Source organism: Protopterus annectens, chromosome 14.part0, assembly GCF_019279795.1.
Source record: "Protopterus annectens isolate FY-2018-M chromosome 14.part0, PAN1.0, whole genome shotgun sequence".
Lineage (NCBI taxonomy): Eukaryota > Metazoa > Chordata > Ceratodontiformes > Protopteridae > Protopterus > Protopterus annectens.
In genome coordinates, this window is record NC_056748.1 from 234,273,735 (window position 1) to 234,286,533 (window position 12,799).

A 12,799-nucleotide genomic window follows, 5' to 3' on the forward strand; every position below is an offset into this window, starting at 1 on the left:
ATTATCCCAGTGTGCCATGCCAAAGAAAATTTTATTGTATTGGAACACAAGCTTGTTATGGGTGGGGGACATTACTATCACTCAGGTACTTTTCTACTTATTAAAAGCCCTCATTCAGTAAACCATAAATAAATAACTGTGGTTTAAATTTTATACCATTTGTAAGCAAGCTTGGGTATTAACTATTGATGTCCATGTATTCCTTAAGATGTTTATCAGCATTTGCATATTATGCTTTAGTGGTGTAGATTTTACCCTCCTCTGGCCCTTGCTGTCTCTCTCTTATTGTCCCCTCATCTTGTTATTTTAAAATGCAAATAAATAAATAAATATAACCTTGGATGTACAGCACAATGTACAATGTATTCCTCATATACACCATTTTGTCTTGGTTTCACAGAATATGACCTTTAAGATTTTACTCTCTACATTTTTCCCAAAAAAATTAATAGCTTTTTAATGATATATGCAATATATCTGTTATGTATCTTTAGCCATTTGAACTTGGATGCCCCAGCATGCCTGTCATTAATAGTAAGAGATGATGGACAATAGAGAAGAGTTAAAACATAAATATGAAGGCCTGTGTTACTCTCATTCTTTGTTACACTATAGCTCTGTTCAATTTTTTGTAGGTATTTCAGACAGTTCAAAAACAGTAGCTCTACCAGGACCACCAGGACCCGCAGGACCACATGGACCACCAGGACCACCTGGCATTCCTGGTAAGTAAACAACCATTAGCTTATCAAATAATTACATGTGTATGTTTTATTTTTGTAGCACTTCCCTCCTATGACTTTAGGTTATGGGGAACTGAGTCAAAAGTTTTTTTATTTAATTTTTAATTCTGAATTTCAGTTTGGTTTGTAGGGCTTGGGAGTATGAAAATGTCTATTACTGTTTTTTAACTGAGGGCTCATAAATAAAGCAAATATTTCAACTTCGAAACTGAATGTAACAAACTCCAAAGAGTATAACACAGATACATTGTCCCTTCACACAGCTCTTTTTGAGAAAGAGGGTAGCAAATCAAAAAATGTAAATATGAATTACTGAATGTGGACTTCCTATAAACTTGAGGCTTGAAACCATTCTGATTATATGAAATTAAAGTGTCCAAATAATTAATTTTGTCCCTAGCAAAATTATAAGTGAACCTTAAATAGTCTGAAGAGTGATTCAAATATTAATTGAAATATTGAATAAAAGTAGGTATACTATGTTCAGTAATTTAACTGCGGTGGTGGTGCTGCTGTAGCGTTGTCGCCTCATAGCAAGACGTTGTCCCGTTCGATTCTCAGCTAGAGCGTCTTCTGTGTAGGCATACGTGAATGGGGGTGCCTTCATTGAAGGTTGTGCGTCAGGGCTGGTAACCTGGTAAGTAAAAATCCACTACCAATCATTAGCGGACCTGAGTTCCGCTGTGGCGAGCCCTAACCGGGAAAAGCCGAAAGACACAAACAAACAAACATACTATGTTCAGTAATTTCCATTGAATAAAAATATCATCCAAAAATCTGACATATACTCCACATCCTGAAAAAGCAAGGAATTAAAAACAAATCTCCTCTCCCAGTCCAGTAAAACCGGTTTGGCATAAAGCAGGGCACAGGAAGCACCCGTGGCAACACCTCTGATTTGTTTAAACAGCTCTTCTTCGAAAAGAAATAAAAGTATTATCTAAAACCATCAACATCAACTCTGCTATTAAATTAATTTTGTCATTTGCGAGGAAGGTATACCAGACAATATTATTATGGGAAGATTCCAACCCTTTTTCCTTCAGGATAAAAGAAAACAAGTCTACCACATTAATGGTCAGGAAAATTAAAGCTTTACTCCATAATTCACTTTTCACTCTCCTTAAAAAATTCCATGAAATACAGATAAATGGTTGAAATCTTTTAGTTATGTACTCACCATAACTTCAGATGTTTGGGATCCATCTCGCCTACATTCTGACTGATGGGTTCGGAGCCGATCCCTCGGCTCCGACTCGGCTCCGACTCGGCACGCTTATGCCAAAGAGCGAAGTCTCTTATTGGCTGAGCTTACTATATCCCAGGATGCACCACTCCCAATCCCCCAGATCTAGTTTGTCCGCATACATGCACACATGCAAGCACTGTTTATATAACATCGTCAGAAGAAACAAGATAAAACAGTAGAACTCAAAACCGTTCAATCTCTTCTGATCTCCAAGGCCGGGGGAAGGAGGGTGGGTATTAGGAATGTAGGCGAGATGGATCCCAAACATCTGAAGTTATGGTGAGTACATAACTAAAAGATGTTATGTGATCCTATCTCGCCTACATTCTGACTGATGGGACAGCGTCCCTAGCACCTGAATCCTGGGTGGCTCACTGGAAAACACTCCTGAGTACCGTGGAACCAAAAGATGCTCGCCCTTTAGATGCCACATCCAATTTATAGTGGGAAATGAAAGTGTGCGGATTGGACCAAGTAGCCGCAGCACAAATCTCAGAAATAGCGAGCTTGGAATGAAAAGCTATAGAAGTAGCCATAGCTCTGGTAGAGTGAGCTTTGATAGATGTTGTAAGTTGCTTATTTGAAGAGGAATAAGCCTGAGTTATACAATCTCTAATCCATTTGGAGATAGTAGCTTTTGTGATGGTTTTACCCAATTTATTGTCTGAGAAGGACACAAACAACTGGTCTGATTTACGAATTTGCTGAGTCCTGTCTAGATAGAAGCGCAATTGTCTGTGAACATCCAATTTATGGAGAGTGTATTCTGCTTCATTGGAGAATTTTGGGAAGAAAACTGGTAGCTCTAGAGATTGTTGGAGACAGAGATTAGAACAGACCTTTGGGACAAAAGATGGGTTAGGCCTAGGTGATACTCTATCCTTGTGAAAAATCAAGTATGGTGGTTTGATAGATAGGGCTTGAAGCTCTGAAACTCTTCTTGCAGAGGTAATTGCAACTAAGAAGGCAGTTTTCCAAGACAGATATTTTAACTCACATGTAGCAGCCGGTTCGAAAGGGGAAGATGTTAATGCACGAAGCACCAAATCAAGATCCCACGGAGGTGCAGGATGAAAAACTGGGGGTCTTAACAGCCCCGCACCTTTAATGAAAGTTTTGCATAATCTGCTGCTCATCAACGGTGGATCCATGGATTCGTGAAATTTAGAGATAGCTGCCAGTTGGACTTTAATAGTAGAGACTGAAGATCCTTGATTAAACAAGGATGTTAAAAATTTCAAAACCTCTGGGATCGGGGCAGTGATAGGGTCTAAGCCCCTGAGTTGAGCCCAGACAGCAAACCTCTTCCACTTACTGAGGTACAATTTCTTAGTGGTGGGTTTGTGGGCCGAAGATAAAATGTGAATAACTTCCGGGTCTAAGGTGTGATTTCTGACTAAAGTCGGAAGTGGAGGAGCCAAGCTGTCAACTTCAAAGTGTGAAGGGACAGGTGTCGTCCCGACTGATGAATTAGCAGATCCGGAGTTAGATCTAAAACCCAAGGATCGTCCACCGCATGTTTCTTCAGGTAGGGAAACCATACCTGACGAGGCCAGTGCGGAGCAATTAGTATCATTGTGGACCCCAATTGAGAAGCTTTCTGAATGACTTTGGAGAGAAGTGGAATTGGAGGAAAGGCATAAAGCAGCCCTGTTGGCCAAGGTTGTGCTAGAGCATCCATAGCTGCTTCCCCCTGATGTGGAGTCAAGGAGAAGAACCTTTTGCACTTTGTGTTTTGTGGTTCAGGGACCACTCGTGAGGAGAGAGAATTGTCCTGCTTAATCTGTCTGCCAATATATTGGATTTCCCCGGAATGTGGGTCGCTACCAAGAAACAGCTGGTAGCTACAGCCCATTCCCACACCCTCATGGCCTCTCTGCAAAGGGGGTAAGATCTGGTCCCTCCTTGTTTGTTTAGATACCAGACCACCGACATGTTGTCTGTGTGGATAGCGATAATGCCCTGAGGGAGAAACTTGTGGAGGGCCTGTAGGGACAGAAGTACAGCCCTCATCTCCAATACATTGATGTGGAGAAAGGTTTCGTCTGGAAGCCAGGAACCCTGAACTAACCTGCCCAGACAATGCCCCCCCCCTGTCTGGGAGGCATCCGTCGTCAGGGTGACCACCGGAGGGGGGATAACAAAAGGACTTCCCTGATTCAGATTGGACGGCTGAAGCCACCAGCGAAGGTCCCGTTTGCACGTTTCTGTAATCATAATGGGGTGATTGAGGGGAAGATCCTGAAAGGACCATTGAGTCGATAATAGCCACTGAAGAATCCTCATGTGCAATCTTGCCAGAGGAACTAGGAGAACCGTGGCAGACATTGAACCTAAAAGTTGCAGGACCATCCTGGCTGGGGCCTTGGATCTTGAAAGCAGGGCTTGAACTTGGCCTTGTAAAGTTTGAATCCTTTTGGTAGGAAGAAAACGCAGCATCAATTTTGAGTCTATCTCTGCTCCTATGAACCTTATGCGCTGAGAGGGCAGCAAGACAGACTTTGACCAATTGAATGTAATTCCCAGGGTAGCACCCAGGAAATGGTGGCTTTGAGGTTGTCCATTAGTAGATGACTGGTGGTGGCAGTCAGGAGCCAGTCGTCCAGATAGGGAAACACTTGGAATCCAAGACTCCTCAGGTGAGCAGTTACTACTGCCAAACATTTGGTGAACACCCTGGGGGCTGTGGTGAGACCAAAGGGCAGTGCACAAAATTGGAAATGACTGTCTCCCAGGCTGAAGCACAGATACTTCCTGGACGCCCGATGTATCGGTATGTGATAATAGGCGTCCTTGAGATCTATGGAGCACATCCAAACATCCTTCTCCAACAATGGGAGAATGGATTGTAACGTGACCATTCGAATTTGGATTTCGTGACGGATTGGTTTAGTCTGCTGAGATCCAATATTGGTCTCAGGTCCCCTGTCTTTTGGCACTAAAAGAACCTTGAGTAATTTCGGATCCGATCTGGTCTGTGGGGACCGGTTGGATGACTCCTTTTCTAGCAGCTTTAAAGCTTCTCGGCTGCAATTTCCCTTTGACTGGGTGGTGGGTCCGGGATTTTTGGACGGTGGGGGTGAGTGTGTGAAGGGAATGGTGTAACTTCCGGCAATAATTAGAAGCACCCATCTGTCCTGAGTGATAGACTCCCAGGCTTTTAGGTGCTTGGCAAGCGGCACCCGTCTGGCTCGAGCAGCACAGCCGGGCAATCCCTCATGAAGTGTGGGAGGCTGAAGAGCCACGAAAGGACTCGCGGTCTCCAGAATTGCGGGGCCCTCTGCCGCCTCTGGGACGGCGTCTCCCAGAAAAATTTCCCCGTCCTCTGCCTCTGGAAGGGGAATCTTCCTGCTGTTGAGGGAAAACTTACGTGATTTGGAACCACATCTTCCCTCCTCCTTTAGCCTTGGGATAAGGCCGAAGGGAGTGGAATAACGTGCACCTACGGCAGATAAAGTTTTTCCCTCTTGCTCACAGCGGGTAAGAGTGTCTTTAACCTTAGGTCCAAACAAAGAGGACCCATCAAAGGGAGCGTTGGCGAAGGAAGACTTGAAGGCCTCCGCAAAATGACACAAACGGAGCCAGGCTTGTCTCCGTAGAGCCACGCCTGTGCCTGCCGCTCTACCCGCCCCTTCGGCCGCATATGAAATGAGCCTCATGGACGAGTTAGAAATTAAAGTAAGGATAGCCAACTGAGAGCTAACCGACTGGGCTAGCTGCTCAGGTAGGTTACCCGAGAGGGAATCTGACAGCTCCTTGACCAGATCCCTCTGAAGCCTGGTAAAATGTGCCAAATAATTCAGGGACCTTAAAGTAAAGGCCGCTGAAGTCAGGGTGCGCTTCCCGTACCGGTCCATGCTCCTAGACTCCTTATTAGGAGGATGAACGGACGTTGAAGCCTCTGCCACGTCCTGTTGTGTAGCAGATGCCACCACCATGGCATCTACAGCCACGCCTTTAGTCAGGAACTCCTTCTCGGGTGGGGCAGACAAAAATTTGTTAGGACGAGAAGGCACTGGTTCCACGGTATCTGGATGTTCCCACGCCTCCGACAAACCAAATCCAGGAGCTCGTCGAAGGCGGAGACACCCAGGAGGCGGAGGGCTGAGCCCCAAAGGCCTTGAGAAGCACTGACTCATCAGCAGAGGGGTTTGGATATCCAGCCGCCTCGTTGTTTGAGGATCTCTAAAATGTCTGCAAATGAGACATCATCCGAGGGCGACTTGGGGACCCCTCCGCATCATCAAGATCAGTGTCCGATGTAATAGACTCGGGAGTCCACGTGCTTCCTCTTGCACAATCTCTTCCTTGGGGCTCCTCTGAAGACAACTCCGAAGAACCCTCAGGAGGAGGGAACCCCCAATGGGGTAACCTCAGGCCCAGGGCTCCGCTGCCTAAGGACAGGGAACTGCCAAAGACCCAGTCTCCACGCCCAGGAAGGTGCCGGTAAAGCCGGAGAGATGGCAAGAAGACTTGGCCAAGGCACTCCTCATAGCTCTGAAAGCCGGACCCCAGAATCCTGGGAGTGTCCAGTCCCCGGAGCCATGATAGCAGACGGAAGTCCCGCAGCCGAAGCACCGAGAGGGAGGCTCGGAACCGACAGCATAGGTCCCGAAACATCACCCCCGGGTCCAGCCGAAGAAGTTCGTGTACCAAACTCGGACCCGAAGGCCGGGGTTGGAGTAAGGGTCAGAGCCGACCCTAAGACCTCCACCGGCTCCAACAGCACCTGCTCCGACGGAGCCGAAGCGGTCGGAGGAGGAATGGCAATGACATGGGCATGGGTCGTTGGCTCCGAAACCAACTGGGTCGGAGCCGAAACAAATTTTTGAAAGACTGGGGACTGGAACAGTCTTTGGAGCACCCTGTCTATGTCCGAATCTGACATCCTCGATGACCTAGAGGATACTGAACGGGTTCGAGATGGCCTCTCCAACGGCCCCAAGGGGCTAGGGGACCGGCTCCGAGGCGACTCGATGACTATCGGCGCCGAAGGAATACCCAAACTAGTTTCCATCGGTGCCGAGGAGGGCTTCGGCGCCGAGGAGGAAGTGTCTGAGCGGATAACCTTCATCGGCCCCGATACCAGTGGAGCCGACGAAGGTGACCCGCCTCTCGATGCCCCAGCCATCGGCTCCGAAGCCAGAGGAGTCGAGACAGGTGGCATCGAGGCAGACCGTTCCGCCCTTGGCTCCGAAGTCCTTGGAGCCGAAAGAGAAACCTGCCTATGTCTTTTGGCGGTCGGATCCGACGCACTGGTCGGAGCCGACGCCCTTTTCTTTTTAGCAGGAGAAGGAGAGGATGCTAAAGCTTCTTCAAAGGAGGGTTTTATAAGGCCTTTTAATATGAGTTTATTTTTCCTCTCTTGGAGGACCCTCGAGGAAAAAGCGTGACACACGCTGCAGGACTCCTGCAAATGTTTTGCACCCAAACAATAAACACAGAGAGAGTGGTCATCTGTTATAGACATTTTAAAGTTGCACTTGGTGCACTTTTTAAAGCCTGAAGGCCTAGGAACCTGAGACATTCTGGTAAATAATACGGTGAACTAGCCAAACACAGTACAAACACTGTAATTATGACAGAAAAAGAAATTTTCTGCTTTGTCCTTCTTTTTAAAGAAAAGAAACTATCAGTAGTATAAAGGATCCGAGATCCCTAAACAGAACAGAAGTCACCTAACAACTAAAAAGACCGGGAAAGGCCTTTCCACACAAGAGGTACTCCTGTCAATCAACACTCACAACACAAGAATTTACCAAGTAAATTTCACCAAACGCACTCTAAACACAAGATAGCTGTTAAAACAGCTTTTAGTTGAAGAATAAAGAAATTCCTGACAGAAAGTTAGTGAAAATAATCACTACTTAGCTCAGCCAGCTCGAGACCACGTCTTCACTTGTTAGCGGCAAACGAGATCTGGGGGATTGGTAGTGGTGCATCCTGGGATATAGTAAGCTCAGCCAATAAGAGACTTCGCTCTTTGGCATAAGCGTGCCGAGTCGGAGCCGAGGGATCGGCTCCGAACCCATCAGTCAGAATGTAGGCGAGATAGGATCACATAACATCTATATTTACAGTGCAATTCCACACTTAATTATTGATTCATGGGCTCTTTAATCCCAAAGGAAAAGGGGTTGGAATCTTTCCATAACAGTATTGTCCAGTATACCTCCTTCTTAAATGACAAAATGAATTTTATGGTAGAGTTGATGTCGATGGTTTTAGATAATAATTTTATTATTTTTGAAGCAGAGCTGTTTAAATAAACCAGGGGCATTGCCATGGGTGCTTCTTGCACCCCAATTTATACCAACTGGTTTTCCTGGACTGGGAGAGGAAATTCGTTTTTTAATTGCTTGTTTTTTCAGGCTGTGGTTTTATATGTCAGATTTTTTTGACAATATTTTTATTCTATGGAAAGGTCCTGAACGTAGTATACCTACTTTTATTCAATATTTGAATCAGTCTTTGGTCTAGTTAAAGTTCAGTTATAATTTTTCTAGGGACAAGATTAATTATTTGGACACTTTAATTTCACATACTCAAAATGCTTTTAAATCTAAAGTTTACAGGCAGTCCACATTCAGTAATTCATATTTAAATTTTCGAGCTGCCACCCTCTTTCTCAAAAAAAGAGCCTTGTGAAGGGACAATGCCTCCTTGTTGCCAGGATGACATCACACCCAGAAAATCTCACATTAGAAATGGACAAAGTTGTTACTATGTTCTTGGCTAGAGGATACCCCCCGTTATGATCAATGAAATTAGACAGTATGTTCAGGCCAAATGTGGGATTAAATACAGATCATTATTAGGGTTGGACTATCTCATGGAAGTCAGTCCCAACCAAGAGCCAATGTTGAAAAGGCATTAGTGGTCCAGTATAGCCCTCCCAGTCAGAGGGAATCAAAAACCATGTTAAAAAGAATGGGAACATTTAAAAAGCTAGTGCCACTATTATAAATCTTTTAGGTCTTGAGATGCTTTTTATTTATAAAACAAGTTGTAATACTGAAGATGGGCATGATTACAATGTGTCTCGGGATAGATCTAAAAGTGAGACTGTTAAATGTGGGATGTGTTGTCAGTGCTTGTATATTCTTGAAAAGAAAACATTAACTTTGGAAAACAGCACCCACACTTTAGTAAAGGTAATTGCTGTTCTTAAGCTGTGATTTACTTATCCAGATGCTCAGCATGTCCTGTGTTTTATGTAGGTAAAACTGAGCAGAGTCTTTGCAAGTGTATATATGAGCACAATTATGATATTAGTAGGAAAAATGAAAAGAATTCCTTTTTTAAGTACTCTATGGTTTGTCAGGTTTACAATAAATTCAGGTTTGCAATTCTTGAATAACTTAAACCTAATTCTAGAGGGGTGATATGAAGGTGTATTTAGAAAACAAAGAATTGAGTTGGCAGCTCAGATTACAAGCAACAAGTTTTCCTGGAATCAATGATCATATTTCTATTCAGCCTGTTTTATTAAAGAGATCAGCTAAGTTGTAGACTGTTTAAAATTAAGTGCATATAAGTTGGCACATCTGCCTTTTAATGCAGTATATCATTTTATATTAGAATTTCTAACATGTATTTTTAAACATTTATTTGTTAGTGTATATGTTAAATGTTATATGCCTTTGAATTATTGTTCTTAATTTACCAATCAAGTGCCCTGATGAGTATTTAAAGACTTAATTGATGGGTTGTGTTCATTCGGATGAAGTCCTGCTTGAGCAAGGATGAAAGTGCTCAATAAATCTGTTAGTTTTAATTTTTGGTCATGAATCCCTTGGAACCTGGCTCCTAGTGTTATTGTTTATTAGTTGGAATTGGAGTTATAATGCTACAACTTTCTTTGGTTTTCTGAATTACATATTGCCCCTAACGAGAGTAACTGGGATCATACCACAGGTAATTTGAGGAGATAAAGCATTTAGAAGCTGCCTCTTTCCATTAGTACTACGGGGGGGGGGGGGCAGTGCTGGGGTAAATTTCCTCTCCCATCCATAAATCTAAGCTATGCTTGAAATGGACAGGGATGAATTTTGTTTTATGTAGATGGGGAGCCTGTTCCACAGCAGTGGTATCCTCTGTGAAATATCCCTGTACCTCTAAACTTTTCTGTTGATGTTACAGAAGAGATTTAGATCCCTAGGGAAGTACTTTTGATGCCATTTGACTTACAGATGTGCAGTAAATCAATCAGTAATGGGTCAGAGGATGAATTTCATGCTAGACACAGGTCACCTCTTAGCAGTCTGCAGGATACTGAGTATAGTGACAGGGCTTTGAGTCGGTCCAACTAGTATATGTTGTTTAGGCTTGCATCCTTTTAGTAAAGTATCTCTGATGGCCTTTCAATTGCTTTGTGTGTCTGGACAGATACAAGCCAAAGAGGCACTATATTCAAAGATTGGCCTAATGAGGGCTGGGTAAAGGGGGGGGGGGGCAATGACACAATCCCTTTATTTATAAGCTGTGCAACACAGAAGGACTTTCTTGCAATAGACACATGTTGGTCAAAAGTTAGGTCACTGTACACATAGGTGTCCAAATTCCAAACAACTGGGTCAGCTCTCAGGGGAGTATTATCAATGTGGTAAGATTGAAGAGGCCATGATGTACAATGTTTGGTGACGGAAAGCATCATTGTAGATATGGCTACCATCATGAAGAGTCCATGATGTACAATGTTTGGTGACGGAAAACATCAGTGTAGATACTGCTACCATCATGAAGAGGCCATGATGTACAATGTTTGGTGACGGAAAGCATCAGTGTAGATACGGCTACCATCATGAAGAGTCCATGATGTACAATGTTTGGTGACAGAAAGCATCAGTGTAGACACGGCTACCATCATGAAGAGGCCATGATGTACAATGTTTGGTGACAGAAAACATCAGTGTAGATATGGCTACCAGGGTCCCATTCAAAAGACCGAAACGCCGATTCCCCGACGCGGAAATCACCGACGCCAGATGACCGACAGGTACGTATACCGACAGGGTGATTCGCCGACAGTGGAAAGACCGACAAGGGTAATCTGCGATCGCGACCCGGTAAGTGTGCAACAGTGACGGAGGTAGGAGTGGTCAGGTAAGTGAGTTAGGGTTAGGGTGCAGGTAGGTGATGTGTACGCTAGTGTCGGAGCTTGGGCTAGGGGTGTGTAAGTGAGTTAGGGTTAGGGTGCAGGTAGGTGATGTGTGCGTTAGTGTCGGAGCTTGGGCTAGGGGTGTGTAAGTGAGTTAGGGTTAGGGTGCAGGTAGGTGAAGTGTGCGATAGTGTCGGACCTTAGGGTTAGGGTTTGGGTCAGGGCTAGTGTGTATGGTATGTAGTGTCGCGTGTTGTTTACGTTCCATGTGTCGGTGATTTGGTGTTCGGTGTTTTGCGTTGTCGGGTTTGTGTCGGGTTTGTGTGTTGTCGGTTATTTGGCGTCGGTGAGTTTTGTGTCGGGGAATCGGCGTGTCGGTGTTGTTTATGGTCGGCTACCATCATGAAGAGGCCATGATGTATAATGTTTGGTGACAGAAAGCATCAGTGTAGATACGGCTACCATCATGAAGAGGCCATGATGTACAATGTTTGGTGACGGAAAGCATCAGTGTAGATACAGCTACCATCATGAAGAGTCCATGATGTACAATGTTTGGTGACAGAAAGCATCAGTGTAGACACGGCTACCATCATGAAGAGTCCATGATGTACAATGTTTGGTGACGGAAAGCATCAGTGTAGATACAGCTACCATCATGAAGAGTCCATGATGTACAATGTTTGGTGATGGAAAACAACTGACCATTTTTTTCATTTGACACAAGAAAAAATGAGGGGATAGGATGAGGAAGGGAAGTGTTCATGATTTTTGTAACAGTCTTTCTTACATTCCTTTTTTTTTTCCCTAACAGGAGCCGCTGGAGCACCAGGACTTCCAGGACAACCAGGTGAGTACACATTTTTTATCACTGTGCAAAGATGTTTTTTATCAGTACGTGTGAATGAATACTGAAAAAAATGTTATGGTCTGTCTTGGATTTTTCATACAAACTCATAATTCACAATATATTTAATACACTATTTTGAATGTCTTCAGTATTTACCTGCCTAACATAAATATTCATGCCACATAGGATGTATTTTTTTTGTTTGTTATAATGAATGCTGTTTTATAGTGTCTTCATAAGTCTATATAGTGTTGCCAGACTGCCTTTGTTTGATAAAGAAATATATGGCATTTGCTCAGTGACTTTTCAAGGTTAACAGGCAGCAAATAAATAAATACATAAATAAAATGTCATTTACAAAACAATAACAGCATATTAAATCTAGTCTTAATGAATAATCACTGTGAGCTTGTTTTGGGTGTGGGCTGTTGGAGATTTCCCAACTTCTACAGTCACGGTATAGCTGTTTCCCATGGTAGAACCACAGTTCGTACTCGTAAATCATTCAACACCATAAACCACATACTGCAAAATGTTGTTTAGAGTCTGCATTCAGAATAGACAGTTATTTATTTATGTATCTGTATGCTACTAACTGAGTTGGTAAGTTTGTCTGATGGCACTGTCCAATCACAAACTGGCTCTATTAGGCAGAAATAGTATATATTCAGTGCACTCACAATGATAATGATACAATGTGTCTAGGAAAACATTAGTCAGGAAAGTATCCTTATTGTTATTCATGAAACAAAGTAGAGGAAAGCACACTTCAAAGAAACATAGCATATGTAAGCATAAGAAAAGAACACACTTGGTAAATACATAAATATGACACTCTGCTTCCAACTAGCAGGATC

At 43.6% G+C, this 12,799-nt stretch overlaps 1 protein-coding gene across 4 annotated transcripts in view; it reads left to right on the forward strand.

The window, feature by feature from the left end:
* Positions 1 to 12,799, forward strand: part of COL17A1 (collagen type XVII alpha 1 chain) — a 423,506-nt gene that overhangs the window by 259,423 nt on the left and 151,284 nt on the right. For all 4 annotated transcript variants that reach the window (XM_044055953.1, XM_044055955.1, XM_044055956.1 and 1 more), the window contains exons 35-36: positions 636 to 725; positions 11,907 to 11,942. In XM_044055953.1, the coding sequence (XP_043911888.1) occupies positions 636 to 725; positions 11,907 to 11,942 (126 nt within the window). The remainder of the gene's footprint in view (positions 1 to 635; positions 726 to 11,906; positions 11,943 to 12,799) is intronic.